Source organism: Eleutherodactylus coqui, chromosome 10 (genome assembly GCF_035609145.1).
Source record: "Eleutherodactylus coqui strain aEleCoq1 chromosome 10, aEleCoq1.hap1, whole genome shotgun sequence".
Taxonomy (NCBI): Eukaryota; Metazoa; Chordata; class Amphibia; order Anura; family Eleutherodactylidae; genus Eleutherodactylus; species Eleutherodactylus coqui.
This window is the reverse complement of record NC_089846.1, coordinates 92,472,446-92,492,505: the sequence shown is the minus strand read 5'-3', so window position 1 is coordinate 92,492,505 and position 20,060 is coordinate 92,472,446. Positions and strand designations below refer to the sequence as shown.

Here is a 20,060-nt window from a genome sequence, read left to right as displayed (position 1 = left end):
TACAGGGAAAGCTCCAACCCCACGGCGGCCGGTTCAGGTCCTAAATGACACCATAATACTTTAGTGCACCTGATGCTTTAACCCCTTGAGTGGCGGGTTTCCTACCACCCTGTCGTGCCCACCAGAGCAGGTTTTCTAAATGGTCTAATCATTGAATTTCAACTCATTTTGCAGTTGCGTTCCAAGAGCCATAACTTTTTCATTTTTCCATTGACCAGGCCATATGAGGGCTTGTTTTTTGTGGGACAAGTTGTTCTTTTTGATGGCATCATTTTTGGGTATATATAATGTATTGCATAACTTTTGTAAAAACATTTGTAGGGAGATTGGAGGGAAAAAAGAAATTCTGCCATTTAGTTTTTTGAATTTCATTTTTACGGCATTCAACATGCAGAATAAATAATGTGATAACGTTATTCTCTGAGTCAACACGATTCCGGCGATACCAAGTTTATACAGTTTTTATGTTTCGGGGAGGAAAAAAAGGGGCCATGTCATTAAGGGGTTAAATAATGTACCAACTTCCTTCTCTGGGTCATTACGACGCACACGGATATCACATGTGTGATTTTATTTAACATTTTTTACAAAGTAAAAGGAGACAAGTGTTTTTATTTTTATTGTTTCTATAATTTTTTTACTTTTTTTTTTTTTTTTTACTTTTTTAAATTTTTGTCCCTTTAGGGGACTTCCACAGGGACCCATCAGGACCCCCTGATCACATTCCGGGGGTCCGATGGTGACAGCCCTTTACATGCTGCAGTGACAGCCCTTTACATGCTGCAGTCACATAGACTGCAGCATGTAAAGGGTTAACACAGCAGAGATCAGAGGTTTTCTCTGATCTCTGCTGTAAGAGCTGGTGCCTGCTTGTCCTCTGACAGCTAAGCACCAGCTCTCCTTGCCACAGAGACAGTCGGCTTGCTTCTGACAAGCCGATGGTCTCTATGGCAACCTGTAAACCAAGCAGGAGACTTAGAAGCAGGAGATTGCCGGCATATCATCAATATCTTCTGCTTCTCTTGTTCAAAGCCCTTGCTTTGTTCTCTCTGGGTCTGTGCAGGCAGAGCACACTGTCACAGCTTGTGGCATTGTGCTCTGCAGCTCCCATAGTGATACATAGGCCAGAAATCTTCCGGGCTATATCACTATCGTCAGTGAAGCTCGTCCCGCAAAATTTCCGGGCGTGCCACTCAAGGGGTTAACCCCTTAACGACCAGCCCATAGTGTTTTTACGTCCTCCCGAAGTGGGCTCTATTCTCTGAGGACGTAAAAACATGCTTCCTGCAGAGAATAGTGCCCCTCGGGCTGTGGACGTGACAGCTCCATGCTGTCGGTGTCCGCAGGTAGCTGACAGCATGGAGCTGTCATCCCGGGCTGTTCGGAGCCCCCCCCGGCATTGCGATCGGCGCTATGCAATGGATAGCGCCGATCGCAAAAAAAGTAAATAAAAGTACATTAAAGTTAAAGATTCAGCTGCTCTGATGGATCGGATCCATCGGAGCAGCTGAAATTACTCACCGAGGTCTGGCACGCTGCTCCCCGCTCTCCTGCCGCTCCGGGGCCCGAAGCCGGTCTTCTGCGCATGCGCGCCAGGCGGCATTACGTCAGCCGCATGCGCAGAAGGCCCGGCGGCGCGGGAGATTTAAAATCTCCTGGCTCCCGGCTCCTGTAGGTAGCCGGGAGGCAGGAGATGTCAGCGGGGACTGCGGTGAGCGGTCCCCGGTACCGCGATCGCCGTTATCCAATGGTTAGCGGCGATCGCGAAAAAGTTTTAAAAAAGTCAGTTTCACCTCCCCTCATGGATCGGATCCATGAGGGGAGGTGAAAATACTCACCCCCAGTCCTCAGCGGTGTCCCGATGTCCCGGGACCCGAATCCCCGTCTGCGCATGCGCGCCCGATGATTGACATCGGGCGCGTGAACAGACGGGCTCGAGCCCCGGGAAATTTAAAATCCCTCTGCTTCTGGCTGCCATGTGTAGCTAGGAGCAGAGAGATTATACCGGGGACATGATCACTGTCATCCAATGGATGACAGTGATCATGTAAAGTGAGAAAAAAGTGTAAAAAAGTTAAAAAAAAAAAAGTAAAAAAAAGTTTTTAAAAGTTTAAAAAGCGTACGTTTCATCTCCCCTCATGGATCATATCCGTGAGGGAGGATGAAAGTACGTACCTAAGGCCCCCAGATTTATCCGCGGACCTTACCACAGCTTCTGCACACGCGCCCGTCGCCAAAATGGCGGGCGCATGCGCAAAAGCTGTGGATTGCCAGGATAATTTAAATTCTCCCTGCTCCTGGCTACAAAACGTAGCCAAGAGCATGGAGATTTAATGGGGGTCCGCGGTGAGCGGTTCCTGGTCACGTGTTCGCCATTATCCAATAATGGCGATCACGTAAAAGTTAAAAAAAAAAATTTGAAGTTTCATCTCCCCTCACTGATGCGATCGGTGAGAGGAGATGAATCTTTTTACCGGAGGCCTGCGTATTTGAATCCCGACGCGATCTTCCTCCGTGGACCTTCCAGGATTCTGCACATGCGACTGCCGGCAAAAAGCCGGACACATGCGCAGGAGTCAGGGAGCCCAGGAAACTTAAAATCTCCTTGCTCCCAGCGACCAACGGTCACAGAGAGCCTGGAGCAGTGACGGGTGGCCTCGTTGAGCGGTCCCCGGTCACGTGATAAAAAGGTAGCGATCTACCTTAGGCCGGTCTCACATGACCGGATAGGAATGACGGATTCCGCATGCGTCTGATCCGTGGTAATACGCAGATCAATTGCATTGGATTACACAATTCCGCTCACATTAGCGGGTCAGAATTGCGTAATCCACTCGCAGAAAAGAGAACGCACCAGGTTCTATTTTACTGCGGATATCGGCAACATAGAGCCCATTGTGCTCCATGGTCGCGGATATACCCGCAGTCCATACGCAACTACATTGTATACGGGCTGCGGGTACCCATGTCATCGCTAAGCGATGGTGCGGGAAATACAAACAAAGGTGTACTGTGCATGACCGCCTGTGTGAGTACGCAGTTATGCGCAGTACATTACGCAGCCGTACGCAGGGTCACAGCCGGGCTCACAGATGGGATCCGCTGTGGGCCTCCGCAAGCGGATTCCGCCTGCACCCGCGTGAGCCCGGCGTTATTCAGACCGCTACCTGTGATACGTATTTTACAAGAAGCCCCGGGAACGCTCGCTTTCCTGCAGTTCCAGGAGCACCTTGTTCAGCGCCTTCTGTGTGAGACTGCCGCACCTCATCAAGCTTACGGAGACTCACGGAACGCCACTTTTTACACCCCATACCCGCCACTGAGGTCATGAAATACCCCCAAAAAGCATGAGAGGAGGGGGGGGGGGGGAATACCCGGTTTTATTGCCCCATGGGCCCATTCCAACCAGCCTCCGTAATTACCCCTGTCTTCGGAAATACTACACAGTTCACATTTTTACTTTTATCTAAGATTTGCGAACGCCAAAAAGGGCGCGGAGGGGGAGGGGGGGAATTTTTAGGGAGTCAATCTTTATTCTGTACAAATAAGCAATGGGGCCTGGAATTTATTCAGTTGTGCCCTGAAATCCAACAGGTGTTCCGTCCTTTATAGGCCTTGCCATGCGTCCTGTAAGTAGATTAGGGCCACAATGGGTATGTTTCTGAACACGGGACAAATGGGGGTATCCATTTTGGGGTGACCGTCTTCATTCCTATGTGCACTGTACAAAAAAACTGTTTTTAAATTGAAAAAATTGCCAAAAAAATTGAAAATCGTAACTTTTTCCTTCTGCTTTGCTTAGATTCATTCAAATACTGTGGGGTCAAAATACGCAGTACACCCCTAGATGAATTCGTTAAGGGGTCTCGTTTTCAAAATGGGGTCATTTGAGGGGGTTCTTTATAGTTTTGGCCGCTCAATGGCTCTATAAGTGGGCAATGGGGCCTGAAATTTATTCAGTGGTACCCTGAAATCCAACGGGTATTCCTTTCATTGTAGGCCTAGCCATGGGTCCTGTAAGTCTATTAGGGCCACAATGGGTATGTTTCTGAACACGGGACAAACAGGGGTATCCATTTTGGGGTGAAAGCCTTCATTTATATGTGTGCTGTACAAAAAAAACTGTTTTTAAATTGACACAATAGCCCAAAAAATGAAAATCCTATTTTTTTCCTTTTGCTTTGCTTAAATTTATTCAAAAACTGTGGGGTCAAAATATGCAGTACATCCCTAGATAAATTCGTTAAGGGGTCTAGTTTTCAAAATGGGGTCATTTGTGGGGGTTCTATATGGTTTTGGGCGCTCAAGAACTCTACAAGTGGGCAATGGGGCCTAAAAGGACTTCAAGCAAAATCTATGTTCTGAAAGCCACCGATTACTCCTTTTATTTTGGGCCCCGTTGTGCATGCGGACATAAGATTAGGGCCACAATGGGTATATTTCTGAAAACAGCACAAACAGGGGTATCCATTTTGGGGTGTAAGTCTTCCTTCATATGTGTGCTGTACAAAAAAAGCTGTTTTTAAAATGACAGAATTGCCAAAAAAACAAAAATCCAATTTTTTTCCTTTTGCTTTGCTTGAATTTATTCAAAAACTGTGGGGTCAAAATGCGCAGTACACCCCTAGATAAATTCGTTAAGGAGTCTAGTTTTCAAAATGGGGTCATTTGTGGGGGTTCTCTATGGTTTTGGGCGCTCAAGAACTCTACAAGTGGGCAATGGGGCCTAAAAGGACTTCAAGCAAAATTTGTGTTCCGAAAGCCACCGGTCGCTCCTTTCATTTTGGGCTCCGTTGTGTATCCAGACATAAGATTAGGGCCACAATGGGTATGTCTCTGAACACGGGACAAACAGGGGTATCCATTTTTGGGTGCAAGTCTTCCTTCATATGTGTGCTGTACAAAAAAAGCTGTTTTTAAAATGACAGAATTGCCGAAAAAACGAAAATCACAATTTTTTCCTTTTGCTTGGTTTGAATTCATTCAAAAGCTGTGGGGTCAAAATATGCAGTACACCCCTAGATAAATTCCTTAAGGGGTCTAGTTTTCAAAATGGGGTCATTTGTGGGGGTTTTCTATGGTTTTGGGTGCTCAAGAACTCTACATGTGTGCTATGGGGCCTAAAAGGACTTCAAGCAAAATTTCTGTTTTGAAAGACACTGACTACTCCTTTCATTTTGGGCCCCGTTGTGGACTCAGATATAACAATAGGGCCACAATGGGTATATTTCTGAACACGGGAGAAATAGGGGTATCCATTTTGGGGTGTAAATCCTGATTTTCATGTAAACTATAGGAAAAAAATATGTCTTTAAAATGACAGATTTGCAAAAATATGAAATTTTACTTTTTCTCCTCTAAATTGAATTAATTCCTGAAAAAAAACTGTGGGGTCAAAATACTCATGACACCCCTCAGTGAATACATTAAGGGGTGTAGTTTTTAAAATGAGGTCATTTGGGGGGGTATCTATTATTCTGACACTCATGAGCCTTTCCAATCTCGGCTTGGTATAGGAAAACAAAGTGTTCCTCAAAATGCTAAAAAGTAATGTTAAATTTGTGCGTCTCCTAAATAGTTAAAAAAAAACGAAAGTTTTTCCAATGTGCGCCCAAAATAAAGTAAATGGGTGGAAATATAAATCTTAGCAAAAATTTCTATATTATGTTTGCACATATTTAAGATATTGCAGTTGGAAATGTGAAAAAATGACGATTTTTTCAAAATTTTCCCAATTTTGGCGCTTTTAATAAATAAACTCAATTTCTATCGGTCTATTTTTTCCGCCTAAATGAAGCACAACATGTGGCGAAAAAACAATGTCAGAATCGCTTGGATATGCAAAACCTTTCTGGTGTTTTTCCATGTTAAAGTGACACATGTCAGATTTGCAAAATTTGGCCTGGTCATTAAGGCGCAAACAGGCTTGGTCACTAAGGGGTTAATGGACCTCTTCATTTGTTGGTCTACGAACATAATTTGTGCTATTTTTTTTTTTTTTTTGTGTGACACACTGGGATGATTTTAATATACGGTATATATCATTTTTTTAATAGAGAATTTTTAGACTTATTTTGGGTAAAGTGTACAAAAAGTTTAAAACAAATGTAATCGTTCAATTTGTAGATTGACTAAAGTATTAGAATGGGTTTACTATTTAGTTTTGCTCATTAAGATAAATAATATACATATGTCAGGTGCACAGGGCAGCTGGGATAATGAGTTCTTGTGTTTCTTCTTTTCATGTGTCTTGTGTCATATTCATATATATAATTAAGAACTCTTAACTTACATGGTCTAGCCCTTTTATTAGACCCCAGTTATCTCACGATTGACACTTCCCTGTATGGAAACTCCCCGTGTCCCCGGAGTGCAGCATAAAATCACGTGACAAGTTTTCCGTGGATCAGTTTCAGGGTGAATCCACATTAGATGGGAAAATCCAGCGATCAGAGGGACTCCCAACGAGCCCCGATCATCGGTGTTAGACTAGCCAGGGCCTCACTGCCACCCATGTGGGGTTTTCTCATGTAATGGTGTGGAGAGTATACTGGGAATGGCATGACTGAGAAAAAAAACTTCCAGCGAAAAGGGATCCTGTGGATGGAAACAACTAATCACTGAAAGGGGTGAGAGGAGGATGTCAGGAATTCTCCTGACCCACAGGCAGAAGCAGCTGAATACAACGCTGGTGCTCCAACATGTGAATGCACAACGCGCCGTTCCTTAGCACATAAGGACTATAACAGCAGCCGACCAGTTCCAGCGCCGTTGTCAGAAAGGTGAAACTCTAGCAGGCAAAAGAGCACAAAAAGTGTATCACTGAGCAGCGGAGAAACATCTCCTGGTCAGATGGATCCAGATTTCTGTTGCCTCGTGCTGATGGGAGGTCAAAATTTGGCGCAAGCAGCATGAATTGCTGACCCCTTCCTGTCAGCTGGACAGAACATGTCAGCACCTCCATCTAATCTGCAGGAACTACAAGAAGCTTCCTGTCCGCAGGGGCCGATATTCCTGCAGAACAATTACATCATCTAGTGGAATCTATGCGGTTCTGAAGGCCAAAGGTCCAATGAGCTACTAGATGGGGGTCTAATGAAGGGGCCGATCAGAGTACACATTTGTTACATATTTCCCCAAGAGACATATTATGTAACAAAAATTTCTCATGCCCATTTGGTCGTCTTTGCTATGTTTTTTTACTCTTATCATCTTGTTAACCCGTGCCATGTACTATGATTTCGAGCCCAGGCCCGCATACACCGTATGTTTACACCATGTGATCTTAAACAGCCTAAAATGTGGCTGTCATTAGGTATTTCTCTTACGGTAATAACTTGCTTTACACTTGTTTCATTCCGCATTGTAATAACCTCCTCAGCTGTCTGAAGTGAGCGCCGCGGCCTCTTCACTGCATCCCAGTACATTGTATAGCAATTAAGCCTGATATAGCAGCTCAATCCTATTTCCTTGAATGGTACTGAGCTGCTCTCAGACCCTGTGGTCGATGAACGTGACGTCCCTCATCTGGGAAGAAGCAACATGTCCTCTTCTATCAGTTGATTGACAGGGATCCCGAACAACAGCCCCCCCACCAATCTGATATCGCTGTCCTATTCTGAGGCTAGGTCTTCAATAGTTTATTCCCAGAAAACCCCTTTAAATCCATGAACTTCTGCAGCACAATGTGGCCACTAGGGGCAGCAAGCAGAGCAGATTTATGCAGTTCACATTGAACTTGATAATAAATCTGTATGTATTGAGCTCCCCCTAGTGGTGGCTGCAGGCATCCAGAATGTTGTTATGTTCATGTTGCAGTAGACTAGAGCGCTGACTGCTGTAACAATATGAGTCTGTGCAGAAAGTTGACCTTAAGAAGAAAATACTGAGACTTAAAACTAAGTATAGAAATGATCTCTGTATCCAAGAATCCGAGCCAAGGACCGATCACAGTAAGAGATGTTTATTACTGTAACATTAGTGCTATTTGTAAAGTCACAAGATGGCGGTGGAGTAACAGGCGCTATCCCACGTACATGGTGTTAGGTGTGAAGCTGCGGTTTTTAGTGGCTGAATGGGAAGTGTCTGGTAATGAAGCGGAGGCGTCCGTATGTCACTGGTTCCTGTAATGAAGCGGAGGCGTCCGTATGTCACTGGTTCGAGGCTCCAGGTCCCTCTGCCATCCACTTCAGGTCATCCTGAGAGAATCTGAACAGGTGCCAGCCATCCTCCTCTGACAGGTTGGCAGCGCCCCTCTTCTTGTAGTATTCTATGGCGGCCATGTTCCAGGACAAGACCAAGAAGTACATGGAGCTGCAGCGATGTGCTATGGCTTCCTAGAGATGAAGGAAGAGGAGAGTGGGAAAGTTACTTTATACGGGCCATACATATCGCTGCCTCTGGTTACCATTATAGAGCCCTCCTGTTTTTATACTCCAGAGCAGCGCTCCCTATTGTGGAGCTTCTGAGATCAAATCTCCCATCATTTCCCGCTTTTCCAATATCTGCATGAAGCTTGCTCTAGTGATTTGCATCCTGGGATGTGTTGCTGTGATGGGGATGTCTTACAACAGGGTTTACCTGTCATTCAGTAAGTATGACCGTGGCTGGCCTGCACTCCACTCACTTCAATGGGGCCGCCAGAGGTAGACCCTCTGCCGCAGACTTTGGGACAAGCCACTGTTGGAATCGCTGGATGACAAGTAAAACCTGTCATGGACAACCCCGGGGCTAATCCAGGCATTAGTGAACAGGACAAGCTTGCAGCACTCGGAACGGCCACTAAAATGTAAGAATGACATTCTGAGTACTGACATGTAAATATTGATAAGGCCGCATCGCTCACAGTAGCGGCACAGCCCCTTCAATCAGCAGATCGGTGGGGGCTGCAGCCCGGGCCGCTGCCAATCACAATTTCCTGCTTCAGTGTTTTTAGGTCTTTTAGTCAGATGTTTCTATGGTTACTGATGTACAATTATAAGCACTTTATATGTTTTCACACTTTTACTGACAAATACATTAAGTTTAGGCAAAGACTCAATATTTACAGTGTTGACCCTTATTTTTCATGACTTCTGCGCTTCGCTCTAACAGGCTGGATATCATCTTCTGGCCCAAATCCTAACGGATAACAGGCCGTTCCTCCTAATCAGTGCCTGGGGTTCATCACGATTTTGGTGATTTTTCTTTGTCCGCCCGCTTCTTGAGGATTAACCGTAAGTTCTCAATAGTATTGAGATCAGGGACATTTTCTGGCCATAGACCAAAAATCTCCATGTTTTGTCACTAAGCCACTTTATCACTTAGGCTTTGTGACATGGGGCGCCAATATGCTGGAAAAAGTATTATTCATCACCAGAGTGTTCCTGGACAGTTGGGAAAGTTGCTCTTGGAGGATGTTTAGATCCCATTCTTTATTCTTGGCAGTGGCCTTAGGCTGTAAGTGAGCCCACCCCTTTGGATGACAATCAGCCCCCCAGGAGTGACAGCGGGCAGGAGTCAGAGCATCTTCAGACACAGTGAGGTGAAAGCTTCTGGAGGCGGATGGTGTCAAATGGCAGCAAAGAAGCCACTTCTCTCCAAGAAAACCATTCTGTTTTGGACGTATGGAAGAAGGATTGTCCAGAGCAGAAAAGGTGAGCTACCCAGAGTCCAGCAGTAAGGCATCCTGGAGACCATTCATGTGACAGCCAGGGAACTCCCCAGATCTCATCTCATTGAGAACTTGTGGTCAATCCTCAAGAAGCGGGCGGACAAAGAAAAACACAGAAATTGTGATAAACTCCAAGCACTGATTAGGAGGAACGGGTCGTCATCAGTCAGCATTTGGCCCAGAAGATGATATTCAGCCTGTCAGAGTGACTTGTAGAAGTCTTGGAACATAAGGCTCAACATTGTAAATATGGAGTCTTAGCTTAAATTTCATGTATTTGTCAGTAAAAGTGTAAATAAGGGGTTGTCTCGCGGCAGCAAGTGGGGTTATACACTTCTGTATGGCCATATTAATGCACTTTGTAATATACATCGTGCATTAAATATGAGCCATACAGAAGTTATTCACTTACCCACTCCGTTGCTGGCGTCCCCGTCGCCATGGATCCGTCTAATTTCAGCGTCTAATCGCCCGATTAGACGCGCTTGCGCAGAAGGGTCTTCTCCCTTCTGGTCGGTCCGGGCACGAGCGGCGTTCTGGCTCTGCCCCTTCTACGCATCATCGCGTAGCTCCGCCCCGTCGCGTGTGCCGATTCCAGCCAAGCAGGAGGCTGGAATCGGCAATGGACCGCACAGAGCCCACGGTGCATCCCTGGGAAAGGACCGGTGGCCATCTTTGGAAGAAGTTTTATAAGTTGCTAGAACGGTGAGTAGAAACCATCGTTAAAAGCCATTTACACTTGTGCATAGTAATGTTTGCTTTAGAAGGGGGACTGGGCAAAAAAAAAAAATTCACTTTTGCCTCGAGACAACCCCTTTAAGAAATGCTTCTAATTGTACATCAGTAACCATAGCAACAACTGACAGCTAAAAACACTGAAGCAGCAAACTTTGTGAGAAACAAAATTTGTGTCAGTCTCAAAACTTTTGACTGTGACTGCAGTTTGCACCATGGTGCTCTGGCCGGCCAGCACTGCTCACTAGAGTTGAGCGAACATACTCTGCCGAGCTTGATGCTCGTTCGAGTATTAGCGTACTTGATGGTGTTCGTTACTCGAGCGAGCATCAAGCCGTGTTCGACCCGGCCCCAGTTTTTGGCTCCTCCTCGCTGTGACACAGCGCGCGTCAATGGCAAATTTTTTGGCAGGGGAGAGGGAGAGAGAGTCTCCCATTGTAATCAATTGGGTTCGTTACTCGAGTAGAGCTCTCGAATTTTACGCAAAGCTCGACTCGAATAACGCGGACCCGAGCATTTGAGTGCTCGCTCATCTCTAGTCAGTATGCATCTGGCCACAACAGGGTTAATTTATTTGAAAAACATTTTATTCATATGTTGCACTCAAATTGTAGTTTTTATCTCAATTACTGCAAAATTGCATCAAAATGCTGCAGTTTTGCGGAACTTTCATACGATCTGTGGCCTTTTGATGAGGTTTTCCAACCCCGGTCCACCAGTCCGCACAACAGGTTATGGCTCGAGGATTTCCTACCTGCGGCCATAAATGAAGCGCGGACAACGACATCTTCTGTACAATATTGAGGAAATCCTGAAAACCTGACCTGCTGGGCAAACAGAGGAACGGGAGTTGGGAGCACCCCCCTAGGAATCCATTGCCATTCTTAGGGAGTGTTAGCCCTTTGCTAGACAGCAGTGCGAGTGAGCTGGCCACCTAGTGGGCTAGGACCTACTGGTCACGGCAGGGGCCATGGAACTCTGAACTGTGTTGTTGGGGTTTGATTTACACTCAATTTGCACCCTGAATAAAGAGAAATTAACCCCTTATAGTTAGACCATAGCAATATTAGACTGCGCATAAATAAGTGAACCCACCTGACTTATCTTCTGTAGTATTTCTGATCCAATTCCCAAACCTATTTAGAAGCAGAAATGTGACAGAGACACCGCGTCATATCATTAGCCTACATGGAACAGAGGAGAAATGTTCTGCATGTAAATGTTGTAACGGTTCTCACCCCGATACGGCTCCATGACGAAGAATTCCTCTAGATGAAGTGACCTCCCAGTCCAGGGGTCGTATGTGAAATAATACATGGCAAATCCGACTTTGGCGCTGCCTAGAAGGAGAGATCTATGAATTACATACGGATCATGTTTCCTAGGCACATATCCGTTGCCCATAAGATGCCACTCACCAGTGCCCTCTGTGGTGCCCTGCAGTTCCGCTATCAGGCAGTGGTAATAGGGACGGGCTCCAAAGCCGTCTTCTAGTAAATCTGAGAAATGAAACAAAGGAAAAACCACAATGTAACACGAGTGAGGTTCCTGAACACAGCCTGGAACTGTTACAGTGTGCCATAGTTATAACCGTCCCTCTTCATATTGAAGCTGGCAGTGAGCTGATGCCCCGGCGGGGGGCACCTTAACACTGCAAAAGCTCTAATAGGGCATATGGTCAGTTTTTTTGTAAATTAAGTTCTATAACTGTATAATTAAAAAGTTCTGTAACTTTCTGTGTCTCTGTAACCAGAGCCGACCTTCAGTTAGATGGCACTCTGTGCAGAAATTTATTTTGGCACCCTGCTATCACAAGAAAAACAGAGCTATATGTTTGTTGCACTGATAGGCAGTCTCACTGTATATTGCCTGTGCAGAATACAGCATACCCACACCAGAACAGCTCAGTGACTAAATACTGTACCAGAACCAAGCTCAGTACATCAATACAGCACCAGAGCCACGCTCAGTACAAAAGTACAGTGATAAAACAACTTCATAATATAAATACAGCACTACAACCAAGCTCAGTGCATAAATACAGCCCCAGCACCGAGCTCAAAACATAAATACACCACAAACCAACTTCAGTACATAGATATTATAAAAGAACCAAGCTTACTGCATAAATATAGCACCAGAACCAAGTTGTAAGATATATACAGCACCAGAGGCAAACTCATAATATAAATATGGCACCAGGACTAAGCTCGGTTTATTAATACAGCACTATAACCAAACTCATAAAATAAATGCAGCATCAGAACCAAGCTGATAACAGAAATAAAGCCCCAGAACTAAGCTCATAACATAAATACAGAGCAGAACTAAGCTTATATCACATTCAGCAGCAAAACCAAGCTTATAATAACAATACAGCACCAGAGCGAACCTCAGTTCATAAATATAACCCCAGAACCAAGCTCAGTACATAAATAGTGGACAGATGAATGTGAAACAGCTTTTGCACCCAATTTTACTGTCCAGGCTTCTGTACATCTTCACTCCGGAGGCTGCACTTGGTCGCTGGACCTCTCCAGCTCAGTCGCCCTGTTCACTTCCCCTCCTGTAGAAGCCCTTTCTTGGCCCCTTTTTTTCCCGGATCCCCCTTCATTCTCCGCCCTTTTGTCTTGGGTCCTCCTGTTTGACACCTGCAGTGAGCTCCATCTGCGACCCCAACAAGGGATGCAACACTTGCCCCACTCTGACCCTAATGTGGCGCCCACTCCCCGCTTCTATCAAGCCCCCCCTCCTCACTCAGTGACGTACTAACCACATCACTAGGGGCCAGCAATCTCCTCTACTGCAACCGTTCTTCAGGGATGGTGCCACACTGCCCCTGTCATAGAGGAGGTGGGGGGCCCATTAGAACAACACTGCTTCACTCATACCTGCAGCGGAGGAGTGAGCAAGCTCCTCTGCCCCCTTACATTTCACGTCCTTACCATTTTCAAGATCTCCGCTTGCTGCCAGTGAAAAAGAAAATTTTTGCTTTCATTCAGAAGCTTAAAACGCATCCTGACCTGCGATCACAGCTGAGTGTTTGGTGAAATGGTTGCTGGTTGAGGGCGTATTTACATGGCTGATCTTCTCACGTGAGTTTTGTGCGTTGCAAGATGCATGAAACCCGCACAACAATAGACCAATTGTTTGCAATGGATCTATTTACATGGACGATTCTTCTCTCCCAGCGATGCTAAGAGGCATAAAGACTCATCTTCATGTCAGTCGTGCACGAGAGTAGTGCATGTAAATGTGCGCAACCGACGCATCACACAGCACATGTGCCACTGCAGTATATATAAAGCCCCAGAAAGACTACACAGGGTACAAGGCACAGTCCTGAAGCCCCTAAGACCCCACCGTCAGATGAGCCACGATACCTTGCCCCCCTCTATATGAGTCGTTAGTAGCGCCATTGTCTCACCTGTCTCTGTTAATTCCACGGCGTTCGGCATCTTCTGACAATCTGCGAGTTGCTATACAATAAGAAGACCGTTAGTGATTCTTCATATCTGACATGTCGCCATTAAAGGGCTTAAAGAGATGGGCATGTTCTAGTCTCGTTATGAAAATCACGGACGCATAACGGGACAGAATAAAACCACCATCGGGATTCTCGTGCGTTAATACTACGCCCGAGAAAAGATAAAGCAGGACCGATCTTCATGTTTTTTTTCCCGAGTTTGAGAGATTTAAAAAAAAAAAATGATTTTTTACCTTGTTCATGCGCAACTATGCTCCATAGCGGCGAGCGTAGTTGCGCATATGGCTATGTGAAGAAGCCCTGAGACATACAGAAACTGCCACACATAGCAAGCGCAACTACCTGATGTCACACCGGAACGCTCGTGGCAGCACCAGGTATTGCAGGAGATGAGCGCACCGATCTGTGATCTGCTCGATCGTGTCATTGTGTCAGCAGGGGGGGGGAGGGGCTACTGAAGAACACTTGGGGTAAGTTCACACAACGGAAGGTTCTGCTGCGACTTCTGCTCCAAACATCGCATCAAAATCTTCTTGCTGCAGTTTTGTTTGCACCGACTTGCAAGCAGAATTTGCCCTCTCAATTATTCTGTTTTATTTTTCCATTGACATAGTTGTGGGGGCTCATTTTTTGCGGAACATCCAGTAGATTCTATGAGTACCATTCTGGAGTCCATGTGACTTTGTGATCGCTTTTTATTACAATTTTTTTTCGGAGACGGGGGGACTAAAAAAGTGCAATTCTGGCATGGTGTATTTTTTTCACTATTCAGGATAAATAATGCGTTACTTTGATAGATCAGACTGATGCTGCGATACCAAATATGCCTTTATTTATTAATATTATGAGAAATAGGTTTTTAAACTTTATAAATTTTTTATTACCTTTTATTTTTTCTAATAATCAATAAAACGTTTATAAACTAATGTTTACATTTTTTTAGACCCCACAGGGGACTTAAACTTACAGTCGCTTGATCATTCATATAGTATAATGCAATTTATAATGCCTTGTATTTATTTATGGTAGTATTGGGGGGTCTTCAGAAGGTCCCCAGCTGCATGGTAGCCGAACGGCAACCTGTGATCTCATCGCTGCGGGCCATTCAGGACATCCAAACAATGATCGGGGCATTTAAATGCCGCAGTTAGTATTTACATTGGCATTTAGAGGGTTAATAGATACGATCAGCATCACCACTGATCATGGCTATTGCAGGTGGGTGTGTGACTGCTATAAAAAAATATATCCCCGCCTTCCTGTCACGTCCCCTAACAGCACAATACCTTGGTCAATAACTGGGTTTTTGGTGCTGTGGGTTTTTTTACAGGTTCTTTTTTTAAAGAGTAGAGCCTTACTGTCAAGTTATCCCCGATCACCAGGAAAAGCGATAACTTCCCTATTGTGGGGATCCCACTGGTCCAGAGAAATCCCCCTCCCCTCCCCCCCCCCCCCCCCCCGGCAATTCAAGTGAATTGGACCGCTGAAAATTGCTGAGCGCTTGAACGCAGTTTCTCCGGTAGATCTTGTTGACGTGAATGGTGTACAAGGTGCAGCTGGGTATTGGGTCTTCAGGAATGGGGTTTTAGTGCCAAAAACATCTCTATCCACGGGCCAGGGGAAAAAAGGGGATAAATGTCTGATTTCTGGTGGGTGAATCGATTGGCTGCGTGCATCAATCCCTCTCTACCGGACCTATAGAAGTGAAAGGAGGTCATGCTCACCACCAATCCATTCACATTGGGCATTTGGGGACGTCGGCTTCAAGATTGCTCAGGGTCCCAGAAGGTTGGAGCCCCAGCAATCAGACATTTATTCCCTGTCTTGTGGATAGAGTCTTTGGTGTTAAAATCCATTTAAAGCTCATTACTGCTCAAACACATGTATAACCTTTCATATCTCCATGTAAGTCTATGAGATTAGTAGTGTGTCCCCTTTAAGGTGGTCTTCCCCTTCCATCACTGAAGCAATAAAATTTCCTGAGCGTCGATAATACCATTGTTTCTTCACTATCTTACTTTGATCATCTGCAGGATCTCTGGACAGTCGTTTGGTTTGGCCTTTCGAATAATAAAGGCGGCCTTCCCTGCGCCATTATGCCTGGTGCCAACGTCCTCTACCTCGTTGCTCTGAGAATGGGCTTCACTAGAACTTGGCTGTGGACTGCATGGCTCCGGGATGCTGTGGTTCTCCACCTTGCGGCTCTTGATGTTGCGCCGTCGTCCAGATGTTGTCGCCAAGGTCTTGTTCTTGTTGACACTTCACATCTTAGACCTAAGTAACCGGAGCCTGAGGTCCTCATTGTGACATCACCAACAAGTCACAATGGAAGCCATGTGACACCTGGGCTCATCGGGTTACTAACTGGACCCTAGAGGACTGGTAACTTGCATCGTGCACCGATGAATCACATGACCAATTGTTTCGTGCTGATGGTAGGGTTGGTGTGTCGTGCAGACCCCATGAAGCCACGGACCCCAGTTGTCAACAAGGCACTGTGCAGGCTGATGGCGGCTCCATACTGGCATGGGGTTCTCATGGTATGGGGTGGGTCCAGTAGTCCACACGTCATTGACTGATGCCCACTACATTTCATTGCTTGGTGACCATTTGCAGCCCGTCATGGATTTCATGTACCCCCACAATGATGGGATATTCCAGCAGGATAATGCACCGTGCCATCGGGCAGAAGTTGTTCAGAATTGGTTGCAGGAGCATTCTGGAGAGTTCCTATGAATGCTGCGTCCTGCACCTTCCCCTGACATGAGCCCAATATACCATTTATGGGATGTGGTGGAGAGATCCTACACCTACAGATGCCCCGGAGCTGGGGGTGGATATTCAGACGGCTCAACATTCCTATAGACGTCTCCCGTCCACTTTTAGAATCGAGGCCTAGAGGAGTCCTACATGATATTAGTTTGTGTCCCATCACTTTCGGCACATCAGTGTAGAAGAGTTATTGGAGATTTTTCGCAGATTTATTATTTCTGTCTAATCCTGAGGAAGGTCATCAAATGTTAGTCCCGGATAGGGTATTTAAACTTTATTTACAGAAGACCGGCCGTGTCCTTTAAATTTTACCTACAGATCCTTCTCAAGCAAGAAACATGCAAAAGCGTAGTACAGCAGAAACATAATGTATTCTATTGGAAGATCAGGGATCCATGAACTTTGGTGTCCACGGCCGCAACCACTCGTAATAAGTGGTGGTTGATGTCAGAGATGTCACATATGAATATCAGTGTACTTACAACAAGCAGGAAGTAGGGAGGGGAATAATATTAAGTGTCCAAGGTTCAGTAAGTGCGGTCAGGACAAAGTCCTTCTAGATATGAAGATGTTTCTTTGGAAGGAGGAAGCTTTTCTTATCGAGGATCACATGGAGCACAAATACCTGATGATATCACCACATTTACAAAGACAGAGTCGATATGTTAGATATGGGGTTACCACTGGGGTGCCAGGGTCCGGTTGGTGCGGGATGCTCGTCCGGGTGCTGTGGGGGCCCGATCTGGCAGTTCTGTCTGGGGTTCCCCCACTCTGGTGGTTGGTCGCGGCGGCCACCAGCGCGTCCCGCGTCGTGTGCAGGCGCGTCTGTCCGCTGGCCGGCTGCGTGGCGTTTGGGCTGGTGCGCGCTATCGTCAGGAGGCGGCTTTATGATCCCCCAGGTGTCATGTGACTGCCCCCGCCCCTCTGGGCGGGGAGTTCTGTATATAGACCTGGCTGGCCCAGACACTGGTGCCAGTGTTTGGTTTGACTTGTCTGACTACAATATTGCCCGCAATATCTGACCTGACCTTAGTGTGTTTTACTTCTGCTTTTCCTTTGACTCTGCTTCTGTTTTGCCCTCCTGTACTCCGCACGTGTCTTTTGGTTTGACCCGGCCTGTTTATCGACTACTCTGGTTTGCTTATTTGTGCTTCCTGTCAGCTACGCTGTGCTCACCGGTCTGTATCCCTGTCCCTCCTCCTGTGGGTCCCCGTCACTAGTGCAGTGCAGGGACCATCGCCCAGTTGTCGTCCTGGGGCTTAGCCCAGGGAGGCAAGTATGTAGGGACACGGGAGAGGGCTGGCGTAGGGGTCCCCTGTCCATCTGCCCCTACCAGCCCTAACAGGATGTAACTCAGGAGCAGTACAGGATAAGTAATGTATGTACACAGTGTCTCCACCAGCAGAATAGTGAGTGCAGCTCTGGAGTATAATACAGGATGTAACTCAGGGTCAGTACGGGATAAGTAATGTATGTACAAAGTGACTCCACCAGCAGAATAGGGAGTGCAGCTCTGGAGTATAATACTGATGTATCTCAGGATCAGTACAGGATAAGTAATGTATGTACACAGTGACTCCAGCAGCAGAATAGTGAGTGCAGCTCTGGAGTATAATACAGGATGTAACTCAGGATCAGTTCAGGATAAGTAATGTATGTACACAGTGACTCCACCAGCAGAATAATGAGTGCAACTCTGGAGTATAATACAGGATGTAACTGAGGATCAGTACAGGATAAGTAATGTATGTACACAGTGACTCCACCAGCAGAATAGTGAGTGCTGCTCTGGAGTATAATATAGGATGTGACTCAGGAGTAGAGATGAGCGAACGTACTCGTCCGAGCTTGATACTCGTTCGAGTATTAGCGTGTTCGAGATGCTCGTTACTCGTGACGAGTACCACGCGATGTTCGGGTTACTTTCACTTTCATCTCTGAGACGTTAGCGCGCTTTTCTGGCCAATAGAAAGACAGGGAAGGCATTACAACTTCCCCCTGCGACGTTCAAGCCCTATACCACCCCCTGCAGTGAGTGGCTGGCGAGATCAGGTGTCACCCGAGTATAAAAATCGGCCTCTCCCGCGGCTCGCCACAGATGCGTTCTGACATACTTTAGGGAAAGTGCTGTCTTGGTGGAGCTGCTATAGGGAGAGTGTTAGGAGTATTTTAGGCTTCAAGAACCCCAACGGTCCTTCTTAGGGCCACATCTAACCGTGTGCAGTACTGTGGAGGCTGCTTTTTGCAGTGTTGCACATTTTTTTTTTTTTGGTATATCGGCCGTGCAGAGCATTGCGCCCTGCAGTAATACTCCAGGGCCAGAAGTGGTGGTTAGGCAGGGACAGAAGACATATATTGTGAGGTAGGGACAGAAGACATATTGATTGAATATAGGCAGTGGGCCTTTGCAAAAACATTTGGGGAAAAAAATGTATTTGGGCTGCCTGTGACTGTCCTCAGTGTTCTGGGTCTCTGCTGGGTGTAGTAGTTCTCCAAATTCATACGCAGCCAGCTAAGTGTTACAGCAGGCTTGCGCAAAATTATTTCCTGGCGTTCCGTAAGCGAAGTCAGCCTCCAACCACAGGCCAATAAGCGGCACATTTAATTACAGCGTTCTGTTTCTGCATTACTGGTAATACAGCATGCTGAGGGGTAGGGGTAGGCCTAGAGGACGTGGAAGCGGCCGAGGATGCGGAGGCCCAAGTCAGGGTGTGGGCACAGGCCGAGCTCCTGATCCAGGTGTATCGCAGCCGACTGCTGCGGGATTAGTAGAGAGGCACGTTTCTGGCGTCCCCACATTCATCGCACAATTAATGGGTCCACGCGGTAGACCTTTATTAGAAAATGAGCAGTGTGAGCAGGTCCTGTCGTGGATGGCAGAAAGTGCATCCAGCAATCTATCGTCCACCCACAGTTCTGCGCCGTCCACTGCTGCAACTCAGAATCCTCTGGCTGCTGCTCCTCCTTCCTCCCAGCCTCCTCACTCCATTACAATGACACATTCTGAGGAGCGGGCAGACTCCCAGGAACTGTTCTCGGGCCCCTGCTCAGATTGGGCAGCAGTGGTTCCTCTCCCACCAGAGGAGTTTATCGTGACTGATGCCCAACCATTGGAAAGTTCCCGGGGTCCGGGGGATGAGGCTGGGGACTTCCGGCAACTGTCTCAAGACCTTTCAGTGGGTGAGGAGGACGATGACGATGAGACACAGTTGTCTATCAGTGAGGTAGTAGTAAGGGCAGTAAGTCCGAGGGAGGAGCGCACAGAGGATTCGGAGGAAGAGCAGCAGGACAATGAGGTGACTGACCCCACCTGGTTTGCTACGCCTACTGAGGACAGGTCTTCAGAGGGGGAGGCAAGGGCAGCAGCAGGGCAGGTTGCAAGAGGCAGTGCGGTGTCCAGGGGTAGAGGCAGGG

General features: G+C 46.6%; 1 protein-coding gene across 1 annotated transcript; it reads right to left on the bottom strand.

Annotated features, from left to right (window-relative positions):
• Positions 1 to 8,047: 8,047 nt before the first annotated feature.
• Positions 8,048 to 16,556, bottom strand: SATL1 (spermidine/spermine N1-acetyl transferase like 1). The gene is made up of 7 exons (XM_066582090.1): positions 16,512 to 16,556; positions 15,893 to 16,123; positions 13,815 to 13,866; positions 11,812 to 11,886; positions 11,626 to 11,727; positions 11,479 to 11,523; positions 8,048 to 8,332 (listed from the first exon to the last, which is right to left on the bottom strand). Exons 1-7 carry the CDS (start codon positions 16,554 to 16,556, stop codon positions 8,151 to 8,153), a joined length of 732 nt encoding a protein of 243 aa, XP_066438187.1. The 3' UTR covers positions 8,048 to 8,150.
• Positions 16,557 to 20,060: the final 3,504 nt, after the last annotated feature.

What these genes read in the sequence shown, in the direction of transcription:
- SATL1 (XM_066582090.1), bottom strand. Translation starts at nt 16,556, where the DNA reads ATGGCACGGTGCATTATCCTGCTGGAATATCCCATCATTGTGGGG. An exon ending in AGATCCTGCAGATGATCAAA is followed by an intron (nt 13,867 to 15,892) that starts GTAAGATAGTGA and finishes CTTATTGTATAG; the next exon opens with CAACTCGCAGATTGTCAGAA. An exon ending in CGTCATGGAGCCGTATCGGG is followed by an intron (nt 11,524 to 11,625) that starts GTGAGAACCGTT and finishes GCTTCTAAATAG; the next exon opens with GTTTGGGAATTGGATCAGAA.